At 37.5% G+C, this 26,492-nt stretch overlaps 4 protein-coding genes across 6 annotated transcripts in view; 1 reads left to right on the top strand and 3 right to left on the bottom strand.

The window, feature by feature from the left end:
* The window catches only part of LOC143917816 (fatty acid synthase-like), a 36,357-nt gene extending 33,172 nt beyond the window's left edge, over positions 1-3,185 (bottom strand). Inside the window, exon 1 of one of the 2 annotated variants that reach the window (XM_077439410.1) lies at positions 3,143-3,185. The gene's annotated coding sequence lies outside the window, so the exon portion shown is untranslated. Of the gene's footprint in view, positions 1-260; positions 305-3,142 lie in introns of those variants that run through there. The other variant, XM_077439409.1, reaches the window with a different exon arrangement.
* A 12,029-nt stretch (positions 3,186-15,214) lies between these two features.
* Positions 15,215-15,610, top strand: LOC143917759 (uncharacterized). Its single transcript, XM_077439340.1, has one exon. It carries the CDS (start codon positions 15,215-15,217, stop codon positions 15,608-15,610), a length of 396 nt encoding a protein of 131 aa, XP_077295466.1.
* Positions 15,611-16,891: 1,281 nt separating this feature from the next.
* Positions 16,892-18,771, bottom strand: LOC143917758 (uncharacterized). The gene is made up of 3 exons (XM_077439339.1): positions 18,765-18,771; positions 17,860-18,687; positions 16,892-17,742 (listed from the first exon to the last, which is right to left on the bottom strand). Exons 1-3 carry the CDS (start codon positions 18,769-18,771, stop codon positions 16,892-16,894), a joined length of 1,686 nt encoding a protein of 561 aa, XP_077295465.1.
* Positions 18,772-22,658: 3,887 nt separating this feature from the next.
* LOC143917642 (fatty acid synthase-like) overlaps positions 22,659-26,492 on the bottom strand; it is a 28,528-nt gene continuing 24,694 nt past the window's right edge. For both annotated transcript variants that reach the window (XM_077439224.1, XM_077439225.1), the window contains 7 exons: positions 24,763-24,916; positions 24,476-24,683; positions 24,258-24,408; positions 24,016-24,184; positions 23,773-23,946; positions 23,491-23,593; positions 22,659-23,418 (listed from right to left, as the gene is read on the bottom strand). In XM_077439224.1, coding sequence (XP_077295350.1) covers positions 22,904-23,418; positions 23,491-23,593; positions 23,773-23,946; positions 24,016-24,184; positions 24,258-24,408; positions 24,476-24,683; positions 24,763-24,916 — 1,474 coding nt within the window. In that variant the 3' untranslated portion in view covers positions 22,659-22,903. The remainder of the gene's footprint in view (positions 23,419-23,490; positions 23,594-23,772; positions 23,947-24,015; positions 24,185-24,257; positions 24,409-24,475; positions 24,684-24,762; positions 24,917-26,492) is intronic.

The raw sequence follows: 26,492 nt of genomic DNA, 5'->3' as shown, positions 1-26,492 counted from the left end.
TTTCAGTTTGATAGGACTTACGGTGTTACAACATACGTAGATACACACATACATGTATTACGGATTTCCCAATAAGGCAAAGTAAAAGTACATACAGATTGGTTTGCAATACCTTTCCCCGAATTTCCCGGGTAAAAAATAAAGTCCAGGTAAAAAATATGTTGCAAATTTTTGAAAATCCGAGTCATATTCATTAAAAAATCCGACGCGAATTCAGATTTTTAATCAAGGAAAGCAAAATTACAAAAGTATTCTTTAACCTGAAGTGATCACTGCACTGTTATCCGCAACACTGTTGATATCTAAACTGAACTAAGCTTTTATATGTGCAAATAAATGCTATATGCAAATATGCAAATAAATTCATTTTTTTATAATCGAAAATCGTAGAAACAATCGGGGCTGTGGAGTTCAATTTTATCTTCTGTTAGTGATTCGATAGATAAGATGACAGACACAACTTCAAAATTAAAATTAAAACTTCAAATAATAGTGTCTTAAATCTCTGAATCTGGAACTTGATAAAAGGTTCGCAGAATTGAATTTTTTTAAAACTGTTTCTTTTGTATCTTCCCCTTTTATTATGATGACAAATGAAAATTTCATAGTACTACAAAATAGATTAAAACAATTTTCGGTATTGAGATTAATTAACTGGGCTAACGTAAAATATGCATTATTAGAAATAAGTCATGATCAAGTACTTAATAACCATTTTAATAATATTTCGGTTCAAAAATTTTGGCCGGAAATATACGTTGACAATGAAACAAACCAATATAAAGATTTAGCAACAATTGCTTTATTAATATTGTCTATTTTTCCCACTACCGTATATTGCGAAAGATCATTAAGTGTAATGCACTTTATTAAAAACAAATTTAGAAATCAGCTGAAAGACGCAAACTTAGAAGCAGGAATGCGGCTTGCATTGGAAGAAAGGAGTATGGAGCAATTTCCAATTGCATTATTATTAAATAAATACATATATACCAAAATGTTAAAATTTCTTTTATTTTATGAATAAATTGATCCACTTTTTTGGTAATTTAAATTTATTTGATTAAATTTGGTGCGGCCACCAGACATTTCCATGGGATCACTATTATCACCTGTGCGGCCACGGTAAAATTTCGCCTGAGAACCACTGGTCTAGAGGCATGAATTGTAGGTATTTTTTCAGATGTCACGACAAAACACTCACGGATTTTACACTCAACGGCGTTACACCAAATCACTCACGCGACAACTGCCCCACGGCCATCACACTCACAGATAAATCACTCACGGACATTACAATCACTGATAAATCACTCATGCGACATTTCGATCACTGAATTATTAAAATAGTGTAAAAAACGTTATTTTTTTTAAACAATAATTTTTCCAAAACTCAATAAAACGTATCGTGACTAATTTACACACTATCCTATCACAGATAAATAAATAAAATAAACACAAACCAGTTTAATCTCAATTTATTCACAAAGTGCAGATTATGAGAATTTTTTTATTCTTCATATTAATAAGGATTTACGTTCAGTTACAATTATCTTTTTAATCGTGTTAATTTCAATGGTTTAAAAAATTTAATGGTGTAAATTTCAAATTCTTTTATATGAAAAATAACAACGGGACTATATATTATAATATTATCTTTTTGTAGTTAATATACCTATATATTATGTTCAATTCACCATCCAAGACGTTTTATTTTAAGCTTAAGGTTTAAGCTTTGAAGATATGAAAAAAATGGATTTTTTTCAAATTTCTTGACTAGAATACATCCCCTTAAGTAATAAAAAAATTAAACAAATCCGAGATCTGGAAGTAGGACTTTTGTCATGTGCAAGTTTGCACCGGGATCCCGGGATCGGAAATTTCCAGCACCGCAATTCCGGTGCAATATCTTTTGGGATTGGATGCCCTAGGAACCACACTAATATTTAAAAAAAAATTAAATTTATTAATTGTTAGAATTTATTTGGATTTTAAGTGCCCTATTGACTTTTACCCGACTTCAATGTAAAGAGGTATGCGTGCATGTATGTAATTATTTATGTAAATTGCGATCAATCGCATCATAAAAATTGCGGATGCGATTGCGATTGTTTTTATTATCGATTATCGATTTTTGGAAATAAATTTAAATTCGATAAATTTAAATTCGCTTCCAGTGCGATGCGCATGCATCCGGCACGTGCTATGATAAAATATAGGGAACGAAAACAATTTAAATAAGTGAAACGTAAAGGAGGTTTGTAATAAGTAAAAAACATAGATAAAGTAACAAGAACCGCTCAATATCGCGTATGCAAAAACAACAATGTGATACACGACTTTGTCAATGTATTTGAAGAATATAAGAAGGATATAAAATAAAATTTGATAATCAAACATATGTTCATACACGTTCACACATACCGGCTATGAGGGCATTTTCGATTTTTGACCTTTCTAAGAGGGAAAATTCCCACTTCCGGTTTATAAAATTTAATGTTTTTTTTTTATTTTCATCACATTAATATAAGAATTATTCTTGTTTTTTTTGTGACGACCATATATGTTAAAAGGGTCGAAAAAAATAGTGGAATAAAAATCGAACAAGAGTAAACTTTCGGTGGACGGAAGATACCAAATTTCAAACATAACTCAATATTAAATTATATAATAAACCAAAAGGTTTCTGAGGAAAACCGAAAAAACCTTGATTCTCTAGAGTAAAAGTACTACTTCCGGTTCAGGTAAAAATATTTAAAAAATATTAGGGTATAAAATTTATAATTTTTATTACATTGAAAAAAATTCTGTCTGATTCAGTGAGCGATTTGGGAGATAATTGAATTAAAAAATAAATGACAAAAAAAGTTTTTTAAAAACAAACCTCTTTTATGTTTTGAATATTAAATTAAGACAAAACACATATAACAAATGGAATGTTTCGACGGGCGCCCGGGAGAGGCGCACGAGTCACAATGAGCGATGGTGCGCACACAGGCAATGCAACCAAAAAGATTTTCTACGCATTTCAATGCACCCCGGTTTATGTGCAAACTTTAACTAAAAACTTCCCATGTCAACGAGTTGAAAACAATACAATAAGATCGATCGAAAACAATACAAAAAAAGATATCAGTCTCACAGATGTCACAATGACAGCTGAGCCTGACGTACTTGGCCATAACAAGCACATAACTATTACATTTCAAAAAAATTCAGTCCGATTCAAGTAAGCGGTTTGGGAGATAATTGAATTCAAAAACTTAAAAAAACGGACACCTATAAGGGTAGTTACCATTTTCAGGTACCATTTATGTACTATGAATTTTTCATTTTTATGTACATATCTTCTATCAATCAATTCGGTAATTCCCAAGTTGGCCGCCAATAATGTACTACGAAATACCTTATTATCTAAAAGCTATTTTTTATGTAAAAATATTGGGACGATTTGAATTACAAATGAGGATTAAATTTCCACGTTGATAGAAAAACAAAAAATAATATTTCGATCGTGTGGTTTTCGCATACTTCCTGTACTATTTATTACTAGTGTTGGGCCCGTTGATTTCAACGGGTGGTTTCGAAAAGGAATTGAAACTCGAATAAAAATAAAGTTAAAGATATTGAATCGACTGGTTTCGGAAAGAAATTGATGCACGAATGACAAATTACGAAGTGATTACGAATTACGAATTACGTTTTGTGCATCGCCGAACCCCGACGCCTTCGGCCCCAGCGCCGCCGACGCCTCCAGCGCCCCCAGCACCCCCTATGCCTTCGGCACCCCGGGGGCTTCGCCCCCAGCGCCCCCGATGCTTTCGGCACCCCGGGGGCTTCGCCCCCAGCGCCCCCGATGCTTTCGGCACCCCGGGGGCTTCGCCTCAAGCGCCGCCGGGCCGAAAAAAATGAAAAATATGAAGAAAATGAAAAATATGAAAAAAACTGAAAAAAATGAAAAATATGAAAAAAATGGAAAATATGAAAAAAGCTGAAAAAAACTGAAAAAAAATGAAAAAAATTAAAAAAATTAAAAATATGAAAAAATAAAAAAATTAAAATTTGTTCCCCATACTGGTTGACGGTTGATCGTCCGTCACATATATACAAATATACATATAAATTTAGCGACAGACCGTTTTTATTACATACCTCCTTTACGTTTCACATGGCTTTCGTGTCAGTATTCATTTTTATCTCTTATCGTTTTCATACTTTGCCATATTGCTCATTTTGGTCATCAATATACGTAAATGTATCGTCTGCCATTACGTTGGAGATAAAATATCGTATACAATGCGTAACAAATATCCAGTATCTCGGATACGGTGACGTTTATGACGGTAAGTAAAGCTACCATAATCTATCTTCAACCTTTTCGCCTTGATATGCTATTTCAGATTTTAATTGTTTAAACGCCTATAATTCACTCTATATTTTATAAAATTTGCTCTATAGGTTCACGTTATCTCTAATATTTAAATATTTATAGTTTTAACTCTCATATGTATATATAAATTTCAAATTTGGCGTCTAGTTTCATGTAATGTAATACACGATATATATTGATTTTTGGCCAAATATGTCAAATCTGACATTTCACTGTATATCTCCTCAGTTGGTTTTATCTGCGATATAAGTATTCAATAAGAAGTTATGTTGTATCTAATTGATAATATGATTTACAATAAGCTTACATACATTTAGTTTTTTACAATAAGCTTACATACATACATCACATACAATTATTTTCAGTTATCAGCTGATTTAATTTATCTGATGATTGAAAAGTTCATTTCTGTAAATACATAAACTCATTTATGGACAATCACTCATTGATAATCTATTCTTAAAGCAAATCATTAAAGCAATCTTAGTATTAATAACCTATTCTTAACTGCATAAATGAGTATACATATGTATCTCCGGCTGCAACTAATAACCTCAAATTTAATTGCTTAATCCTCCAAAACAAACTTTCTAACCAATACAAGTTACATACATATGTACACAGATCAAACAGTGATAGTTTTATTTTTAGTTATCAGCTGATTTAATTTATCTGATGATTGAAAAGTTCATTTCTGTAAATACATAAACTCATTTATGGAATTTTAAGATTCAAACATCTTTGCAACTGGACCTGATGACTTTGATTTTTAGAAATACTACATATTGAGATTTTAAAGTGCCTTTAAAGTCATTTACATAGATGCGATATTACTCAACAATGAAAATAATTATAAATAATAATTAAATTAATTTGTAAATAATTATAATTAATTTGTAAATGATAATTAAATTACAATGTGTAAAATAGTTTAAATTATTTGTAAAATATTGTATTCATAAATAAATGTATGTAGCATTTAAATCAGTGCTACTCTAACATTTTCAGTTATATACACCAGCATATATTTTTTAATTCTCACGGCCTGCCTGCAGTATTGTAGTAATTTCTGTAACACTAAAAGGTAGAAAATAATAAAATCTTTAGTAAAAAACGTTTTTTAAAAACATACCTCTTTTTGGTTTTGTATATAATTTTAAGATATATAAAAAAATTCGGGTGTGACCAACCCATGACTTTATCTATGTATTTGAGGAATATAAGAAGGTAACAAAACAAAATTCGATATTGAACTAATAACTATGATAGCGATACAAATTGAGCGCAAATATATGGAAACTTGAAGACAAAAGTTCTACTTCCGGTTGTCGGATTTTGTTCAAATTTATTTTATTATTTAAAATCAGTATAATTATTATACACATTAAATATCAGGACGATGAATATAATTTTTCAGCTTAATACGTTCAGGGGTGTGGACAGAATCCAGTCGACAACATTTATGACCTTTCTAAGAGGAGAAAATCCCACTTCGGGTTCATTAAATTTGGTGATTTTATTTTTTATTTTTACTTAAAATCACTATCTTTATTATGCACAATAAATATCAAGACGCTTAAAATAATTTAAAAGGTCAAAATAAAATAATGAAAAAATAATGAAATATTGTTTTAAAAAAAAATACTACTTCCGGCTTACGAATTCTGACCAAAACGTTACCAAATCTAAGTTAGTACATAAAGAATACAAATATAAATTTTCAGCTTAATACGTTCAGGGGTGTGGACAGGATCCAGGCGACAACATTTTTGACCTTCCTTCTGGAACTTCCGGAAGGGAAAAAATCCCGGTTCCGGTTTATTAAATTTAGTGATTTTTTTTTATTTTAATCACATTGATACAAGAATTATACTTGAATTTTTTCGTGAAGACTCTAGAGTAAAAGTACTATTCCGGTTCAGATAAAAATATTTAAAAAAATATAAAATTATTATTTCTTGTACATGTAAAAAAAATTCAGTCCGATTCAGTTATTAGTTTGAGAGAAAATCGAATTCAAAAACTTAAAAAAAAGGGGACACCTATAAGGGGAGGTACCATCTTCGGTACAAATTAAAAATTTGAAAAAAATTTACGTAGTGTCGATAAGAATTTCAGTAACCGATACTAAGTGTCGGTTCGATAGGACTAACGGTGTTGAAAAAATCCCCAAAATACACAGACACAAACATTTTTTTCTAGATCATGAAAACGTGATCAGTAATCGATTCCGAGTTCGAATCCGTCAAAATCTCGAGTTCGAATTTTCGCATGATCACAAAACTTCATCTATTGTTACTACGTAGATAGATAAAGTAAAAACTCATGTAACAAAATAAATGTATATAAAAAATAATGTACTAAAATATAAAAAATAAATGTATATAAAAAACTTAAGTAAAAAAACTATATTAAAAAAAAGTCAAGTAAAATAAATGTATATAAACAAATAATGTACTAAAATATAATAAATAATTTAATAAATATATAATAAATTAAATACAATTAATTTATTAAAATAAAAAGGCAATTTAAACAATATTTCAACAACAAATGTACAAATGTGTGGGATTAAAATGTCAATCAAAATGATTTCAATGATTGGGGTTTCAATCAAAAAGATTTCAATGATTGGGGTTTCAATCAAAATTATGATCCCGGCTTAAACTAATGTAATTAAATATATTACTAAGAGGTATGGGCCGCTTTTAGATCATCACATACATAATAAGGCGATTACCAACGCGATTAAAACGACAACACGCGGTGGTATAGCGACCAACCACCCCCAGTAGAAGGTTAACTTCTACTAACTGTAAAATAGCGGTCTCTTTCGCGCCCTCTGCCACTTTTCATCCCCTCCCCACAATCAGTCGTAACATACTCTTTCTCAGCCATAGCTCATACATAAGCCTTTCGTCCAATTCCAACACTACATACATCATATATATATAAAGACGGTAATCTGTGTGTGTGTGTGTGGGTGTGTGTGTGGGTGTGTGTGTGTGTGTGTCCTAACTCTCGCCGAACATAATGAACGAATCGATAAAAATCGATTAATTCATTTTTCGACGAGACGACTTTGTCGCGACTCGAACCGATCACCCCAAATAGCCTGAATATGGGTCTAAATTGAGCTAATGGTCTCGGACATCACGCCAAATCCAATTTTTCATTTCGTCTTTTTTTTTTAAACATTAATTGAAATATTCCTTCTCGCCATATAAAAATACGTAATTTTAATAATTTCATTTGGCGAGGTTTTAAACCATTTTTTTATGTATTTATTTTCAGTTAAATTATAATTATATTTTAAGTTATTTATATTTTGACGATATTCGAGAAAAAAATTGATTTCATTCACCACGGGCGCCGGGAATCGAACCTCGGACCCTCCGATCCAAACGCAATGGCCCTCACGAGCTCGCGTCGGATGCCATATCCTCGCCCAGAATACGTGTTGTAAATACACATCATATGTATATGCACGTAATTTGTTATGTGTAATAATAATATTCAACGTTACGAGGTCAATGACCGTTTGTGTATAATCGGAAAATATTACATTTTGTTAACGTTAACTTTAAGAATTGAAAATTATTACAAATAAAGAATTGAAAACTATCTATGAGAGTCTACGAAAATAACGGTTCCGGTTCCGGATTTTATTTTTAGTTTTATACGGGTATATAATAATTTTATACCCATGCGATGATATTTCATCGGGCTATGTATGTTCACTAGTATGTATTCAACTATGTATTCATCACTTGTATGTATATATGCACGAATAATTGTAAAAAAATTCGGATATTCTTTGATATTTAAATCATTTATTGTTGTAATATACACATGTACCTAGTGTATGTTGATAATTAGCACATAGTGATATAATTTTATATGACAAATATAATACATACAATTGGATTGTCAAACTGTGTATTAACAGAATTTGATTTATATTCCGATTTAAATTCAGCACATTTCAAACACATTGATACAAGAATTATACTTGAATTTTTTCGTGAAGACTCTAGAGTAAAAGTACTATTCCGGTTCAGATAAAATTATTTAAAAATATTTAGAAATACAAAAGAAAAAATCAATAACTAGAATAATGCATACATGCTGTTATGACTTCATAAACAAAAGATCTAGTACGGAAGCCTTATCTGCCTCCTACCAAAGATGACACTGCTATGTACCTTGATTCCCATGATAATCAAATATCACTTTCTCGCGCTCATACGCGCGTAAACAAGTTAATAAACATTCCTGTAATAGTATATCCAGATAAGACAAGAATCCAGGAATGAGCTCAGCCAATAAGATAACAAATCATTTATATAGACCGCAATTCGATCGAATTAGTCAGTCCCCACCATCGACTCCAGACAGCAACAGTCGTCATCATCAAGACTACCCTGAACAGCACCAACGTTATATTGTGCTTTACTTATCTACTCAAATCAGTGAAAACCTTTGTGAAACCCTAGTGAAAAGCCCTAGTGAAACCCTTGTAAAACCCTTTGTTAAACTAGCATAGAAATATCGAACTGATTTGGACTTTTAATAAAAAGTGTCTATAAATTTCTCTAAGACTAATGTTGTAACTTTATTTATTTATTTATTTATTTATTTGGAAAATTTACAGTTTATTAAGTTACATAGATTGATAGTAAAAAAAATATAATTATGTTAAGTAAACCATTAATAATTTTCACATATAGGTAAAAAAAAGAAAAGCTCAAACATTTAAAATAAGAAACAAAAATGATAATAGAGTAAGATAGTTAAAGAAAACAAAAAAAGAAAAAAAATAGAAATAACAGTATAATAAAAATATCAAAATAATAAGAATAATAATATGATAAAAATTATGAAATAATAAAAAAAATATAATATATAACAAAAAACAAAAAGACAAAATAAATACATCAAAATAAAAATTCATAATCACAATCGTAAATTTTCATTAAAATTAATCATCGAAAAACAAATTTGCAATAATTACTCTAGCTTGTATAGCATTAATATTAAATAAGTCAAACATAGAAATTGTTAAGATTAGTGTGTTGACGGTGGAGCTTGCACGCCAGATGAATGAGCTTCTTCCATAATTAGAAAAAGTATTAGGTATGTAAAGGAGCTCATTACATCTAGTCATTCTATTTGGTACACGCAATGATAGTCAATAATTGAGGACAGTCGATCGAGCCGTTAAGGATGTTCAAAATTGTTGAGATGTCAGCTATCTCCCTTCTTTTGACAAGAGGAAGTATATGCTGACACCTACAAGCATCTTCATAGGAAGTATAGGTTAATCCAAAACGGCTACTGACGTACCTCAAGAATCTCTTCTGAATGCGCTCCAATCTGTCTCTTGCACCAGAGTACTCTGGGTTCCAAACTTGGGATGCAAACTCAACAATACTTCTTACGTATGCACAATATAGTATTTTGTATGATTTTATAGAAGTAAAATCGCGATAGCAGTTAAAGTAAGGTAGGTTAATACGGATATGAGGTTTTAAGAAGGTCTCGGAGATTAAAACTATGTCAACACAGTACTCACCGATCGCCGACTCTAGTTCGTCAATCTTATTCTTAAGTCCACGAGCATTCCAAGCTAGAATGTTCAGTCGCCTCCCGTTAATCAAAGACATCGAGATATTCGACAAGCATGAGTGCCAGCTCTAGTTTGTCGGTGCAACCGCTGGCCTTGGCACGAATCTCCTGGAGGATCTTCAACATCTTCGTCATAGACGCCATGGAAGTTAGGTCTGTTGTTGGTTGAATGTTGGGATTGGTTGGTTGGTGGGGTTTTTTAGGGATATTTGGTGAAGGAGTTTTAATGGTCGGTAGCTTTGGGAAGTTATGATCGTTAACGACCGGGATATTTTGTGACTGCACCACTGGGAGTTTCCAAGGGTTGGCTTTGACAATTGATGCTCGATTCTTCCTCGATTCCAGCATTTTCAGATTGCTCTGTCTTTTTGGAAAGTCTTTGAAGTTAGCGGGGTGAGATCCTGAACAGCCTGAGCAGACAGCAGGGGTAACTATTCCTTGATTGCATTGTGCGGTGAGGTGAGTGCCAGCACATTTGACGCACTTGGCCTGCCGATTGCAGTTTTTCGCAGCGTGTCCATATTCTTGGCATCTGAAACATTGAGTAATATTTTGTGATTTACTAGTATATTTAACGACACTGACCTTTGTGTAACAGATGTACCGGATTTCTTTAATCTTCTTTGCCGATACCGATGGCTCGAAGAACACCAAGCATAGCTCGGTGGCGTTGCTCCTAGGCTCCTTCGTCTTCATCTGTATCACTTTGGTTACAGGGAATCCCTGTCTGATGATGTCATCTTTAATATCAGCTTCCGGCAATTTCGGCAAGCCACGTACGACACTTTTTATTTCCTTTTCCTCCTTCCTGGAAAAGGTATGGAATTGTCGGTCTGGTGTCAATCCATCCCGAAGTTTTTTAAAGTCTTCAAGACTTTTACATTGTATCTTGACATTATTTTGACCAATGTAAGTCATTGTGAAGTCTTTTATAAACTTCTTGATCGACTCGATCATGCTGCCGTGAGTGCCAGTAGCTGTCATGATGATGGGCGGGATTCTTCCACCGCTTCTGGGGACATCGGAAACTTCCAAGAGCCCTTCAAATTTGTTTTTCTCCTGAATTTTAAATTCAGGAGCAACATCTTTCACGTTCTTTGCCGTATGTTTTGGAAACTGCCACTCGGTCTCCATCTGAGCGGTCTGAGAGCAGCCTGGTTGAGGAGCTTCGGTTGTAGTTATCAGTGTCTTCTTAATTCGCTTTTTCAGGTTGGATCCTCGCATGGTGCCAACATGTGTTCGTTTGGTGTTCGTTTTGTGGGGGGTGTTTGTGGTGTATGTTAAAAGGTGTGGGTTTTTTGACGGTATGGCGTATCGCTGTATTATGAGCGCTCGCACAGAGAGTACGTCTTCGGCACGTCCGTTCTCACGGAGCGTCGAGAGACGAGTGAATTATTATTTATAATTATTTGCATTGTTAAGTAATATCGCATTTAAATGACTTTAAAATCTCAATATGTAGTATTTCTATAAATCATAGTCATCAAGGTCAGTTGCAAAGATGTTTGAATCTTAAAATTGTATATATGCATCTACGGAACGAGAGTTATGTATACTCATTTATGTATTATGTATACTCATTTATGCCGGGAATCTTACAGTTTAGTATAGTTTAAAAAACGCTTGTTAAACGTCAAGAAGGTCTACGTGCCCCGTTTTTAAAACGCGTTGTATACGATATTTTATCTACGTAATGGCAGACGATATATTAACGTGTATTGATGACCAAAATGAGCAATATGGCAAAGTATGAAAACGATCGGATAAGAGATAAAAATGACCACTGACACGAAAGCCATGTGAAACCTAAAGGAGGTAAGTAATAAGTAAAAATAAAGCGTCTGGTATCGAAATGGAAAAATTGCATGACGAAAGAATCAGAAGTTTGATACAGTATGAACTAAACGATAAAGTAAGCAATGTTTCTACATCAAGAAGTTTGGATATTGATTGTCGTTAAAGATATTATCAATACAACTACACAGCAGAGGCTAACAGCATCAGAAAAAACAAGATTAAGCCGTTGATGACAGAAGAAATACTACAATTAATGGATCTTCGGTAATACTACATATAAACATATAAATACGCAGAAATACGTGGAAGTGCAAAGATCCATCCGTCGTCTGATTCGGCGAGCTAAGGAGAAATGGCTAGCCAGCGAATGTAGTGATATTGAGGAACTCGAAGCAAAACATGATATGTTTAATATTCATAAGAATGTTAAACAAGCAGCAGGAATATACAAAAATAAATATATTAGTTCACTTACAGATCAAACCGGCAAACTACTAAATATTGAAGACAGGCTTGCAGAATGGAAATCATACATGGAAACCTAACTATTGAATGATAATAGAGAATCAGCTCTGATCGTCCAAGTTGATGGTGGGCTGGACATTACAAAAAGCGAAATCTTGTATGCAATTAAACAGGCAAAGAACGAAAAAGCTGCTGGACCGGATGGAATACAAATAGAAATGCTCAGACTGAAATGAATGAATAAATGAAATGAAAAAATCAGACTGGTTAAAATCTGTTTTCGAGACGATACCGAAAAAACCAAAGGCTAAATCATGCGGTGATCACAGAATAATCAGTTTGATGAGCCATGTTCTCAAGATATTTCTGAAAGTTATACATGCAAGGATCTACACTAAATGCGAGGAAAGAATGGGTAACACTCAATTTGGTTTTAAAAACGGTTTCGGTACAAGAGAAGCATTATTTAGTATACAGGTGCTAACGCAGCGATGTCTGGATATAAACGTCGACAATGATCTACCTGCTCACGTTCTTATACGTAATTTTGCTTCTTATGTTACTGAGCTTAGTTGCTATGAAGACCTTCCAACTTCGGAGGAAGTTAGTGCGATTTTTAATAACCTGGCTAGGGGTAAGGCTCCTGGAGTTGATATGATAGGCGGAGATATTGCCAGAGTTGTTTGGTCGGTGGGTAATTTTGAACTTCTCAATGTTTATAGAAATTGTTTTAAATTTGGAACCTTCCCTAGTTGCTGGAAGGTTGGAAAATTGTTTGTCATTCAAAAGCACAATACTGATAGACTGGCTAGTGACCCTAAGGCTTATCGCCCTATCAGTTTGTTGCCTATTCTTGGGAAGGTCCTAGAGAGGTTAATTTCGAGTCGGCTCAATAGTTTCCTTGACGATAACTCTGTTTTATCCGGTGGTCAATTTGGATTTAGATCGGGAAAGTCTACTGTTGATGCAATTCGCTGTGTCTTGAGGGAGTCTTCGGACTCTCCATCCAAGTATGTAGTTGCTGTTTTGTTCGACGTTGCTGGAGCGTTTGATAATGCCTGGTGGCCCATGCTATTGATCAAGTTGCATCTGCTGGGACTGCATCCGAATTTACTATGCTTACTGCAGAGTTACTTGTCGGATAGGAAATTGGTTTTCGAACTCGGAGGACAGGTTGGTTTCAGGGATCTCTCTATTGGATGTCCACAGGGCTCCGTTTTGGGACCTATCCTTTGGAACATTTTCGTCAATGACCTCTTTACAATCAATTTGCCGGAGGGTTGCAGGTTGGTTGCGTATGCTGATGACATCGTGTTGTTAACGCACGCAAAGTCCCGTGTTGAGATGGAATGTAGAGCTACTGCGGCACTTCACCTTCTAGACGATTGGGCCATAATTAACAAACTTTCTTTCTCGCCCTCTAAGTCCAAGTGCTTACTATTAAAAGGTTCTCTTATTAGAGCCCCTAATATCAAACTCGGAGACTGTAAGATCAAATTCGTCAACGAGTACACGTATTTAGGTGTTGTTCTCGATGTCGGGCTTACATTCAATGGTCATATTGGGAAAGCATTAGATAAAGCTAAGGTTTCCTTTGGTCGTATTGGTCGCCTTTGTGGTCGCTCTTGGGGTTTGGGTTTCCATGAAAAACGCTTGGTATACGATGCTGTGTTTGTGAACTCTTTGACGTATGCATCTAGCATTTGGGGTCATCGTGTCGAATTAAAGACGGTCCGTCGTACATTAAATAGTGGTCAGCGTTTTCCTCTGATCGCTCTTACCCAGGCTTATCGCACTGCGTCTACTGACTCACTACAGATTCTTGCGGGTACATTGCCACTTGACTTGGTCGTCCAAATAAGAGCTGCTCGAGAAAAACTTCGTGGTGGGTTAGATGCTTCCGTCTCAGGCGTCCTTTTCCGTGCTCCTAATCAGTCACAGTGCGATGATCCTCGATTCTGGCAAAGTTTGAAGTCTGTTATTTTAAATTGTGCTATTTCGGCTTGGCAACTTAGATGGGATTGTTCCTCTAAAGGTAGACAAACCTATTTGTTTTTTCCGAGGGTCACTAGTTGGCTGGTCACTAGGCTGGAGGGTCACTAGGCTGTCGCCTAGTTTTTGGACCAGTCAATTTTTAACTGGTCATGGCCACTTTAACGGCAAGCTCACATCTATGGGCTTGGTATCTGAATCCTTTTGTCCGTGTTCTTTTCCGGAGCAGGATGCAGATCATATTCTGAGGTCCTGTCCTGGGATGGAGGCTGAGAGGAGGGTTCTGCTGGACAGCGTCAGGGGTTCTCTCATTGGCCCCCTACATCATGGGGATCTAATAATGAGTAAAGCATCGTTTAGAGCTTTCGAAAAGTTCGCGGAATGCTTTGGGAAGCTGTGTTCCCCTGGATGCTACTACTCCACTTAATTGCAAAAGCAATTATGTGTTGATTTATTATTATTTTTTTTTATATTATATTCTGTGAATGTGTGTGTGTGTGAGTGGGCGTTTGCTGTTTAGGTGAGTGTATGTATTTGTGGTTTATGTGTGTGTGTGTGTGTGTTTGTGTGTGTGTATATATATATGTGTGTGTGTGTATGTGTGTGTGTGTGTGTGTGCTTGCGTGCTTATGCACGCATAATCATGCGTACATGTATGTTTACTTGAGGTGTGCGTGCATTCGCACGGCACATCTCAGGTTTTGTTTCCTACCGCATGCGCGCTTTATGTGTTCATGCGTTGTTGTTAATTTTGTACTTGGTTATGTACAGTGTGGTTTTTTTATTAGAACAGTGATGTGCGGTTGTTCTTGTGCGATATTCATGAACAACCGTCTCGTTCTCCGACGAAAGGGTCTCTTGGACTGTATTCGTCGGGGGGGTGGTGGCCTTATGTTGAAGGCTTTAAGGGTCAAATTCCGTGACCTTTAAAGCGGGCTTAGTATGAACGTCGATGTATATGCCTGTTTCATAGACTACGAAAAGGCATTTGATAATGTGCGATATAATAAACTAATTGAAATACTATCGCTGATAGGGTTAGACAAAAGAGATATTCGGCTAATTGGTAATCTCTACTGGAATCAGACGGCCGTAGTACGCGTCGAACGTGATACAACAGAGAGCATAAGAATAATGAAGAGAGTTCGGCAAGGATGTGTGCTATCACCGCTACTGTTTAATTTATATTCAGAAAATATTATTGCTGAAGCCTTGGAAGATATAGATTCCGGAATTACAATAAATGGCACAGTAATTAATAACATTCGGTACGCGGATGATACAGTACTACTGACCACGAACTTCAACGTCTTACAGGCAACACTTTTTTTTCCGTGAGAGGGTAAAACCTTGCATAGGCCTCCCGGCCCGAATTCCAGGGGGAGTGTGAGATTCTTACTCACTAAAAACCCCTCTATCTTTCAGCTGCTGCCGGACCCGCACTTAAGCATTACCAGGCAGCAGCTGGCCTTGCGTAATACGCTCACACAGGAGACAGCAGAGACCCACCTCAGGTCGCGGTGCTCTTGTCGAGTCCTCCAACCTCCAACTCCAGCAGGCTCCTGGCGTCTCATTTCCCTTTCGGACTGCAACTTCTCCCCGATCACGGAGGCAGCAAAGGCCTCCCAAGCCGACCAGCTCCCTCTGTCGCGGAGCATGGAACCCATCACCATCCCCGTCCATAGCGTTTCCTCCCCGATCGCGGCTTTGAGGGCCTCTCTCGGGGCATCCCACGCAAGACAGTGAAGCAATGTATGCTCCGCGTCATCGTCAGCTGCATCACACTGGTGGCAGATTGGTGTTGTTTCTTTCCCTATCTTGTGCAGATAGGTTCCGAAGCAACCGTGTCCTGTCAACAACTGGGTGAGGTGATAGCTCAGGTCACCGTCTGTCCTTCCGCACCATTGCTTCAGGTCACCGACGAGCTTTTGCGTCCACCTCCCCCCAGTAGCCGACTCCCACCGCTGCTGCCACTGTATCATGTTGGCATCCCTCGCTTCGCTTCTTTTCAACCCGCCGTGTGTCGCCTTTCGCTCAACCGCAAGCAGGTCCACAGGCGGTGTGCCAGCGAGCACCAGTGCGGCATCTTCCGATACCGTGCGGTACGCCGAAACGACCCTCAGAGCGCTCCGTCTCTGCACTCCAGCCATTTTTTCGCGTAGTGCGCTCCACTTTAAGGGAGTCACACCAGACGGGAGCGCCGTAAAAGAGTATGGAGTGGACCACCCAGCTCAGGAGTTTCCTCCTAACACTCTTAGGCCCACCCAGATTTGGCATGAGGCGGGCTAACTGACAGGCCGTCACGTCCGCCCTGGCGGATGCCCGCTCCACATGCTCCGTGAACCTGAGCTTTCGGTCAAGCTGGATTCCGAGGTATCGCACCGAATCGCGCGCAAACAACCGAATCTCAAAACCCTCCAGCTCAAATTTTGGCGGGCCGAAACCTCTGCGTCTGGTGAAGAACACTGCCTCCGTCTTCTGGACTGCTCATTGATAGAGCCCGATAGAGCGCGTCATTGCCGCAGATCTCCACGCTTCTGAGAGATTTTGCAACCACCATGATTGCGACATCGTCAGCAAAAGCAACGGCGCTGGCACCCTTCGGGAGCTCCACCCTCATTAACCCGTCATACATAGCGTTCCACAGGACTGGTCCGAGGACAGAGCCCTGCGGGACGCCCGACAAGAGTCGCCGCGAGGAAAGATCACCGGTGGTGCCGCACCGGTAGTGCCGCACCAGTACTCCAGCAGTCGGTCTTCAAAGTAACTCTCCAGCAGTCTCGTCAGGTAGCGGGGCACCCGATAGTCCTCCCCGACGGCTCTTAGGATATTATCCCATCGTGCCGAGTTGAAGGCGTTTCGGATGTTCAGTGCCACCAGAGCGACATGCTTGCTGCGCTTCACAGATCCTTCCCATGCCGATCGTACTGTTCCGAGGACATGGTTGACGGCGTGAATTGTTGATCGGCCCTGCCTGAATCCGTATTGAAGCGGGGAGAGTCCCGTAGCGTCATCTTCGAGGAACGGCTGAAGTCTCTGGAGAGTCAGTCTCTCCAGGAGCTTCCTGAATCCATCGAGCATACACAGCGGCCTGTAAGAAGACGGTCCCACCACAGGTCTCTTCTTAGGTATTAGCACGAGCTTTTGCCTCTTCCAAACCCCGCCGAAGGTCCCCTCCCGCAAGCACGCGTTGTAGACGTCGAGTAGGACATTGGGGAAGGCCCTCCCTACCACCGAGACTATTTCGTTCGGAACTCCATCCGGGCCCGGAGCTTTGTGGGCCTTAAGGCCCTTCAGTGCCCGCTCCAGTTCGCCTTTTTGGAATAGCGGGCAATCCTCACCATCAATTGGGACTTCGAGCGCTCGCGTTCGCTCCGGGTGTTCCGGTAAGAGCCCATCGACCACAGTTTTCAGATTCTCCGGGTCGTCGAGATAGGGATCGGCCGACCGACCGCGCAGCTTCTGTCGCACTATTTTGTACGGCAATCCTCACGGATCGGTGTCGACCATCTCACACAGTTCCCGCCAGCTGTGTCCTTGATGTCACCCTTGAGTGCCTTCCGCGCATTTCGGTACAATTCATCCGCCTCCAGGGTGTGCCCTACTCTCTGCGCAATCCTTCTGAGGGCGAGGCCTCCTCATAGTGCCCCTCCCCCTTCGAGTCATTGCAGAGTCACACGCGCGTTTGGTTAGCACGCCAAGCACCTCTACCATTGCTTCAGCCCCGGAAGCAGAGTAAACTGTGCCACCGCCAGCAGAGAACGTCTCTTTGAATACCAGGACATCGAGACTGCGGATGCACCAGCCAATCTCGTCGGCGATTAAGCCCCCGCGACCAGCCGGGGCACCCACGATCTCATACCAGATGTACTGGTGGTCGCTGTGCGAGTAGTCGTCCAAGACCTTCCAGTTGTTGATTCTGCCAACAATGCCGTCGTCAGAGAAGGTGACGTCAACGACAGAGCCGCCGGCTCCCCTGCGAAACGTGAGCTCATTGCCCACGTTTGCCGGGGTCAACTGGAGGCTAGCGGCCAACTCGCTGAGGAGGATTCCCCTTCGATCTGTGATCGAAGACCCCCAACTTACCGACTTGGCGTCTCCAGACACAACAATACAGGTTCCTATCTTGACTCCTCTGAGACCAAATTCAAGACGACCCAAATCGTCTTCAAACTGTGGTAGGTCCGAGTTCGGGGAGAAGTTGCAGCTGTAGATCCGCAGACCCGCCAACTCAACCCAGACAAACCCACTCACTGGCGGATCAGATGAGCCGATTACTCGATGCTGGGTCGAGAGAACGTAAATCGCTGCCGTGGCCGAAGCATCAGAGTGCCAGGAACTAGTTCTGTTCCTCCACTGCTCCGACACAACAGTAGGGAACAGCTGTCCAGCCGACCAGAGCCCCGCTTGGCCGGCTAATCCTAAATACACTCAGGGAGTCGGCATGCCCACTGAGGCCTCGTTAACGACCTGTTATTTAACGTCTTCATGCCATGCATCCCTCAGCACGATTTAATACACCTTGGATTAAAGACGTGGTTCGCTTTGGTTTAGTCCGCCGACGCCTATCCTACATCCCACCCGGATACGCGCCTATCTAGCATCTCCACCCACTAGATGTTACGGCGGACTGTAAGCCCCCTAGCCACGACAAGGCCCGAACCGTGTAGGAGGTACAGGCAACACTGGACGCAGTTGTTGTGCATAGCTCTAGGGCGGGGTTGAAGCTGAATACAAATAAGACCAAATGGATAATATTCAGCAAGTCGGCGCACTATACGGTCAGCTCTCATTTACAGATCAATAACAGCGTGGAGGAGAGAGTGGATGGTTTTAGATATATTGGGTGCTATCTGGGTGAAACGTGTGAAAGTGGAAGGGAAATTCGTGTCAGAGTGGAGCAAGCAAGAGCTACATTCTTGTAATTGAAAAAAGTCCTAACCACACGTGATCTCAGTATAGCACTCCTACTGAGACTTCTACGATGCTACGTTTTCAGCATCCTTCTGTATGGGACAGAAGCATGGCCCCTGATGGATGCCACATGCAAGAAACTAGAGGCATTTGAGATGTAAACATACAGAAGGATGCTGAGAATCTCATGGATGGCGCGTCGTACCAATGCCGAGGTGCTTGCTCTGATGGGAAAACATGTCAAAGTGCTCAAAAGTGTCAAAAGGCGTAAATTGGAGTACTTAAGCCATATGATGCGGAACGAAAAATACGATCTCCTGCGCCTAATAATCCAGAGGAAAATCATGGCTAAAGAGAGTGGTACGGCCTCAGCACCCGAGCACTATTCCGAGCAGAAATAGACAAAATAAGAATGCGACATCTAGTTGCCGACATTCTAGGAGGATATGGCACATGAAGAAGAAGAACAACAAATGTACAAATATGTGGGATTTCATGATTAATATTTCAATCAAAGAGTTTTCAATGATTGGGGTTTCAATTAAAATTATGATCCCGGCTTAAACTAATGTAATTAAATATATTACTAAGAGGTTTGGGCCGCTTTTGTATCATCACATACATCCTTAGGCGGCTCAATATATTTAATTACATTAGTTTACGCCGGGATCATAATTTTGATTGAAACCCCAATCATGGAAAACTCCTTGATTGAAATATTAATCATGAAATCCCACATATTTTACATTTGTTGTTGAAATATTGTTTAAATTGCCTTTTTATTTTATTTATATTTTAGTACATTATTTTATTACTACAATTTTATTAAATACGTTTTTTTTTACTACAGTTTTTTTTATTTTACTTGAGTTTTTTTATTTTATAATTATATATCTTAATATTATATACAAAACTATGAGTAGGTTTGTATTTAAAAGAGGTTTGGGCCGCTTTTATATCATCACATACGTACTTAGGAATGAATGCTTTTTTACAAACCTCCTTTATGGTTAACTTACGATTACAATTCAGAGAACAATTTTCCTCTTATCCGATCGTTTTCATACTTTTCCATATTGATCATTTTGGTCATCAATATACGTAAATGTATCCTCTGCCATTACGTTGGAGATAAAATATCGTATACGACGCGTTTGAAAGTTCTGCCACGACGACTTGCCTGACGTCTATTCAGCGATTTGTACTGTCTTCTAACCCATCGGTTTCCAAACTATATGCTACTACGCCTCCCTAAAAAAAATATGCTACTACGCCTTTTTTTTCCACGCCTCCTTACCGTTTATTTTTTAATAGATATAATAATATAGACACGTTTTAAATAATAAACCTTTATTTACAAAAAAAATACTGAATAATAAAAAGAATAATAAAAAGGTTTTGCTATAACATAAATTTATACGAACACATATATTAAATTACTAATTAAACTACATCTAACACATCAAAATTTAATGCGAAGGATGTTGTTGTTTATTGGCACAAAGTTTATCAAATCTTGGGGGCAATATGGAGAGTGCCACTCGTAACTCCTTTTCGACTATTAACCTGGCTCGATATTTGGTTTCCATTGCAGCTAGTGCCGAAAAGCCCGTTTCGCATAAATAAGACGTTACAAACGGTAGAAGCACTTGCATTGCTTTGCAATACAAAGATTCATACTCTCCACTAAGATTCCAAAATTTAATTATGGTTTCATTTTGAAACTTTTGTTTTAGTGAGCTATCGCATGATAATTCTATCAATTTTTCTTTTTCGATGGTTATCAGCTAGAATTCGTCTTCTTTATTGTAGTTAAATGGATTCTGTATACAAAAAAACTTTGAGAAATCAAGGTCTTTGAAATAATTGGAAAAATGCAGCACTAAACCAACCAAGTGGTCAATAAAAAGATTTTTACTTGCTTCAATATTGGCTGTGGCCCAGAAATCTTTGGAAAGTGAAAACATATCCAACTCGTTCTTTTGTAAATTTGATTTCCATAACTTCAACTTTTTAATGAAAGCTTTTACTTTGTCTTTTTGAACAAGTGGATGTATTTGGGTTCCACGACATAAGGTCCAATGCTATAAGATCCAACGACAAGGACACCACGAAAGAAGATCCACCCGTTAGAATGCCCACCTGCTAAGTGATCCAGACAATAAAAAGCCCAGTTTATAAAACGTCCAACCGAAAATCGTCCACCCTGTTAAAGGTCCAGTCACAAAAAGTCCGAAAACAAAATATAAAACATACATAGATAAAGTAATAATGTTTAATAAAACGCTCCATATTTACATAAATCGGATATCGAGTCAATTTGACTCGATACTCGATTGAATACTCGGCGGGCTTAAATTTTTTAAATTAATTTCCGAATATAATAATAATGTTAGATCAAATCATTGCAGCAGCTGACATCGAGTCAGGTGCTGCCAATCTATTCAGCGCAAAATCATTTTTTTTCAATAAGTTTTAAATGCGTTTTTGAAAATAATTACTGTATTGAAATTGTCGGCCGTATCTATGTACATGATAATTTCATAAATGCGAATAAATTTATTTGATACTCTTTGTGTCATGAAATATTACGCAAGCAGGGTTTCTCAACAAAGACCGCAAACATTATTTTTAAGCAGGGTTTCTAAACCGGGCAGCAATTTTTTTTATCAAATAGTTTTTTTTAGCAATCCAAACTTTTACGTATGCAGGGCTTCTAAACCAAGGTTCACAAATCGTCATTATGAAACTTTGCATTTGATAAAAAAAGGGAAATTCTTTGGTTTTCGATTTTTTCCCCAAAAATTATGTTTTCAAATCCTACGTATTCAGGGTTTCTCAACTGAGTTCCGCAAAAAATATTTCTTAAAAAGAGTAAAATCTTACGTATGAACGGATTCTAGACCAAGGTTCGCAAGCCCGTCTTCATGGGTTCTGCTATTCATATCTAAAATGTACGCGTATACGTATGTATGTATGTATTGACGTATTTATCGGCCATTGATTTAAATTATCGTGCATTTCAAACCAATTGCAAAAAGATGCATTTGCTTTTCGTACCACTTCGGGTCCGGTTGCTACACAGACCTCTCTTTCACAGCCATTTCTTTCACCGATATTTCGTTCACAAATATAAAATAGCTCGATTGAAGTTTTCAATATGCATTTGACATTCATCATTTCTTTCGAAATCGCTAATAACGATTTCTAAATTCTACATACTTATCGGAAACAACACACACGCTCAACTCGCCATTGTTGTTGTTTATTAATATTTAAATTTTATTTTCTTACAAAATTTATGTAAACGAAATAATAATATAATAAATTTTTAAAGAATTATTAAGAAATAATAATTCTTAAAAAAATATGTATGTATGTATATGAAAATTTTTAGATGTTTTAATATTTATATTTAATTATTGTTTGTTATTAATTAAACCGTAAATTTTCCAAAAAATAAAAAATAAAATGAATCCGTTTTTGTTGTTTATTTTATAATAATAAAATTGAAATTTGCAACATTTTTCTCTTAATTCACATATGTTCAATATTCAAAATATATTATTCCTTAACCACAAATCATTTAAAGGCATAGTATAAAAACTTAAGTATAACATTTCAACATAATAACAATAAACATTCATTATTAATAACAATAAACATTTGTACAAATTACATTCGTCGATTTTGCTGCATACTTAAAGAACGGTGTTTTTATAAATCTGCCAAAAATCTGTTTATTATATTGGCACAGTCCTTATTTTCGAGTATAGTTCCGTGGTTTCCTTCCAGCAAATGCATTTGAATTGGCTGCTGTGCGTATTTCTGCAGACAGTACTGCTCGTCAGTTACTACTCCAATGGGAAAGTCCTTCGTCCTCAGCAGGATGACTTGAGACTTCAATCTGTAACTAACGGTATCATCGTATGCCAATATAGAAAGAACTCGGGCAAATACGGCTTTTGCCACACCTTTCTGATACTGCTTCGAGTACTTGACGCTTTCTGGCACATGCTGTAAAAAGCATTCTACTTTATTGTCCCATGTGTCGATTACCGACAAGGCAGTGTATAATGGTTTCTTGTCCATTTTTGGTGCTACGAGGTCCATGATGTGGCATAGGTAAGTGTCTTGCATGATGTTCATCTTTGACGTGTCCAAATTGGCCTTGCCCATTTTTGTCAAAACGTCTGGTGAACCGTCAACGCAAAATAGACATCCAATGTAACCTAAGAATGTAAAAACTTGTCAAATTATTTTGAACATAAAAAATATTAAATAAGACACTAGATTAAACGTACCCTCTTTTTCTAAAATATTTGCAACTTCTAATGCTATGAGGACGCCGAAAGAATATCCCAATAGTGTGAAATAACCTCCAGGCCTCAAACGAGATCTGATAATCTAAAATCATTAAAAATAAAAACATTATTCCATGAGAAGTCCGTTGACTTTCATTGTATCGATAGTCAGATGATGGACATTTAGAAATTTTTTATGTAAGATGAAGGACTTCAAGTTGTATCTATAAATTATGAAATGTCTAGAATAGTGTTTAAAATAATGTAACAAGTAAAACCAACCGCTAGAAGTCTGTTAGCGGTCTCTTTAATGGTCTCCTCGGGATGTTCATATCCTAATTGTAAAACGGTGGCTTGACATTTGAGTCTTTTGCTGATTGATTCCAGTGTTGTCACCATTCCCTCAATGCCAGGTATCATAAACAGAGTCATGTCTAATTTGCCCTCAAGATCGCTCTGAAATTAATAAAAGAACATTCAAGGTATTCCTTAATAAATTCTAATTATTTTGGTATATACACTTACTACTTTTCCATCGTTGAACAAAGTCGACATGTTGATGAAGGGTTCAGACGCTGTAATCTCGTCTCCCAAATTCCTCATCAATATTTTAAATCCTGTCACACCCTCCGAAGACTTAGTGTCAGCTAAACTGCTAGCATCTGCTTCCCGTTCTGCCGTCAATTCCAGCAGTCTGAAAACAAAACCAGTTATATTAAGAAAGATAAATACATACGTTGTTTCAATTGAGCACAACTACGTCATACCTGGAGAACGAGAGTGTCCTGATATCTTGCGCCGTCAGAAAGATTTCAAACTCTCTTTCTAGACTCTGCTTAATTTCTACGGCCATCATTGAATCCATACCCAATTCGGCCAACGTCGCTTGCATTGAAATTGTTCTCAGATCCTTAATGCCTAAACAAGTCAATGAGATTAATAAATACAAATACATTTTTTTTAATTATATTACACGTTTTATTACCCATGATAGTTGATACAGTATCGACCAAAGTACCACAGCCTGATCCACCGGCTTTCTTTTCGGCGACAACCATTGAACACAGTACTGGATATTTGCGATGTATGAGGAACTGATCTAGTACTCGAAGGCAATTGGAAATTTTCTGTTGAAGTGTGCCACCGATTTCCAATTCACGGTGGTCTTCCTGCATATCAGCTACCAGTCCAACCTAAATAAGTATAAAATCTGATATCAAATAAAATATATTTTCATTTACACTTAATTTTAGAATTAAATATATTTATAACCTCTCCTACTGCACCCCATTCCACGGCAAGTGCTGGAAGATCTGCTTTCAATCGTTCCTCACAGATTCTTTCCATCACTGAATTGGCCATACCATAGTTGGTCTGACCAGCGTTACCTCTACCGCAAACGACACTTGAGAATATCACAAAGTCTCTACAAACAATTCCAATGTTACATTTTAAAATTGTATATTCAAAACTTTATCGAGGTGGAAAATATGGTGTCCAGTCAAAATCGCGCGGTCAATAAGCGCCCCGACTTAAGTGCGCCGACGTTACCGCGCCGCGACAAAACCGCGAAAGCCAAAACCGCGAGAGCCAAAACCGCGAGAGCCAAAACCGCGAGAGCCAAAACCGCGACAGACATAAACGCGCGACGACATAGCCGCAACAAACATAACCGCGCGGTGACATAGCCGCGCGCCGACAAAACCACCCCAGCAAAAACCGCTCGGCGACATATCCACGCCAGAGTCAGAATCAGATGCAAGTTGGTAGTTTCACAATTTATATTTAGGTAGTTTCACAAGTTATCTCGGTAGTTTCACAGTTTATATTCAGACTTATCAAGTCAACAGTTTTATCAATCGTTTCAAAATAGTTTTTAAGTTTTTCTTAAATAAAATTGGCTTCAAAACGAAAGCAAGCAATGTTCGACACACTTTTTTTTTGCCAAACGAAGTAAATTAAATGAATCTGAAAACAGTGTTGCGTCTGTGAAATCAAATGAAGAAAATAACATGAATTTAGAATCTAGTAGTATAAATATAATAAATGATAGTAGCGATAGTGTTGCGATATGTGTGTCTTTCTCGCCAGATGTTTGGAGTACGGAGATGTGGGAAGAAAAAAAACGCAAATATCCCTGGTTAATATGTAAGTCTAATAATATTGAATGTGATATTTGTTATAGTGTAAAAAGTTTTTCAACTTTTAAATCTAAAGGACTTAGCATTTCTGAAGAATGGAGCTCGATTTCTATTTCTACGTACGGAAACAATAGCATCATTTGAAATCACAAGCGCATATTAACGCCGAAAAAATTAAAGTAAGTTCGAAAGAGCAGCCTTTTGAAAAAATTTAAGATATTATGAATGACTCGGAAATTGTATCAACCAGTAAAGTTTTTAGAACTGCGTATTTTTTAGTAAAACCTGATACACCATATTCTGATTGTTTTGATCTATTACTATTACAAGAATTAAATGGAAATTAGCCATAATTTTATTTCGCGTTATAGTGCAACAAATACAATTGATCATGTCGGTCAAAACATGAAATCTCGGGTATGCGAAAAAATTATAGAATTGAATTGAAAAAAATTGTGCAAAAAAAAATTTCAAAATTTAGCACTACACCACACCACTGCTGTCGACGTCGATATCTCGATATCGTTATCTTCGAATCTCAGTTTTAAAGCTTGATCAGATTTATGCAGTATTCCATTGTCTGAGAAATAATTTTGGGGTCGGCCCTTGGGGGTAGTTTCTACCACAATTCTTCCAACGATTTGTTGTTTCGGGGAGATTATTTTCTATGTTTTTCAAAATTCTCGAAACTGTGTGTACCAAAATACCCTTTTCTGGCGATCTTTGCATGGAAACTTTCTTCGCTTTCATATACGCAGAAATCGATTTTTTTCGGTGGAAATATCCCTGCAGCGACCAATTTCTGAAGAATCGATATTGTTCATTTAAAAATTCAAAATTAAATATTAAATCCATCAATTT

The sequence above is a fragment of the Arctopsyche grandis genome, chromosome 10 (assembly GCF_051622035.1).
Source record: "Arctopsyche grandis isolate Sample6627 chromosome 10, ASM5162203v2, whole genome shotgun sequence".
Lineage (NCBI taxonomy): Eukaryota > Metazoa > Arthropoda > Insecta > Trichoptera > Hydropsychidae > Arctopsyche > Arctopsyche grandis.
This window is presented reverse-complemented; position numbering and strand designations above follow the sequence as displayed.

Excerpts from the sequence above, each read along its gene's own strand:
- LOC143917759 (XM_077439340.1), top strand. The coding sequence starts at position 15,215 with ATGAACGTCGATGTATATGCCTGTTTCATAGACTACGAAAAGGCATTT.
- LOC143917758 (XM_077439339.1), bottom strand. Across the intron at positions 17,743-17,859 it reads GAGTAGGGCACACCCTGGAG|TGCGACAGAAGCTGCGCGGT; the intron begins GCGGATGAATTG and ends CGTACAAAATAG.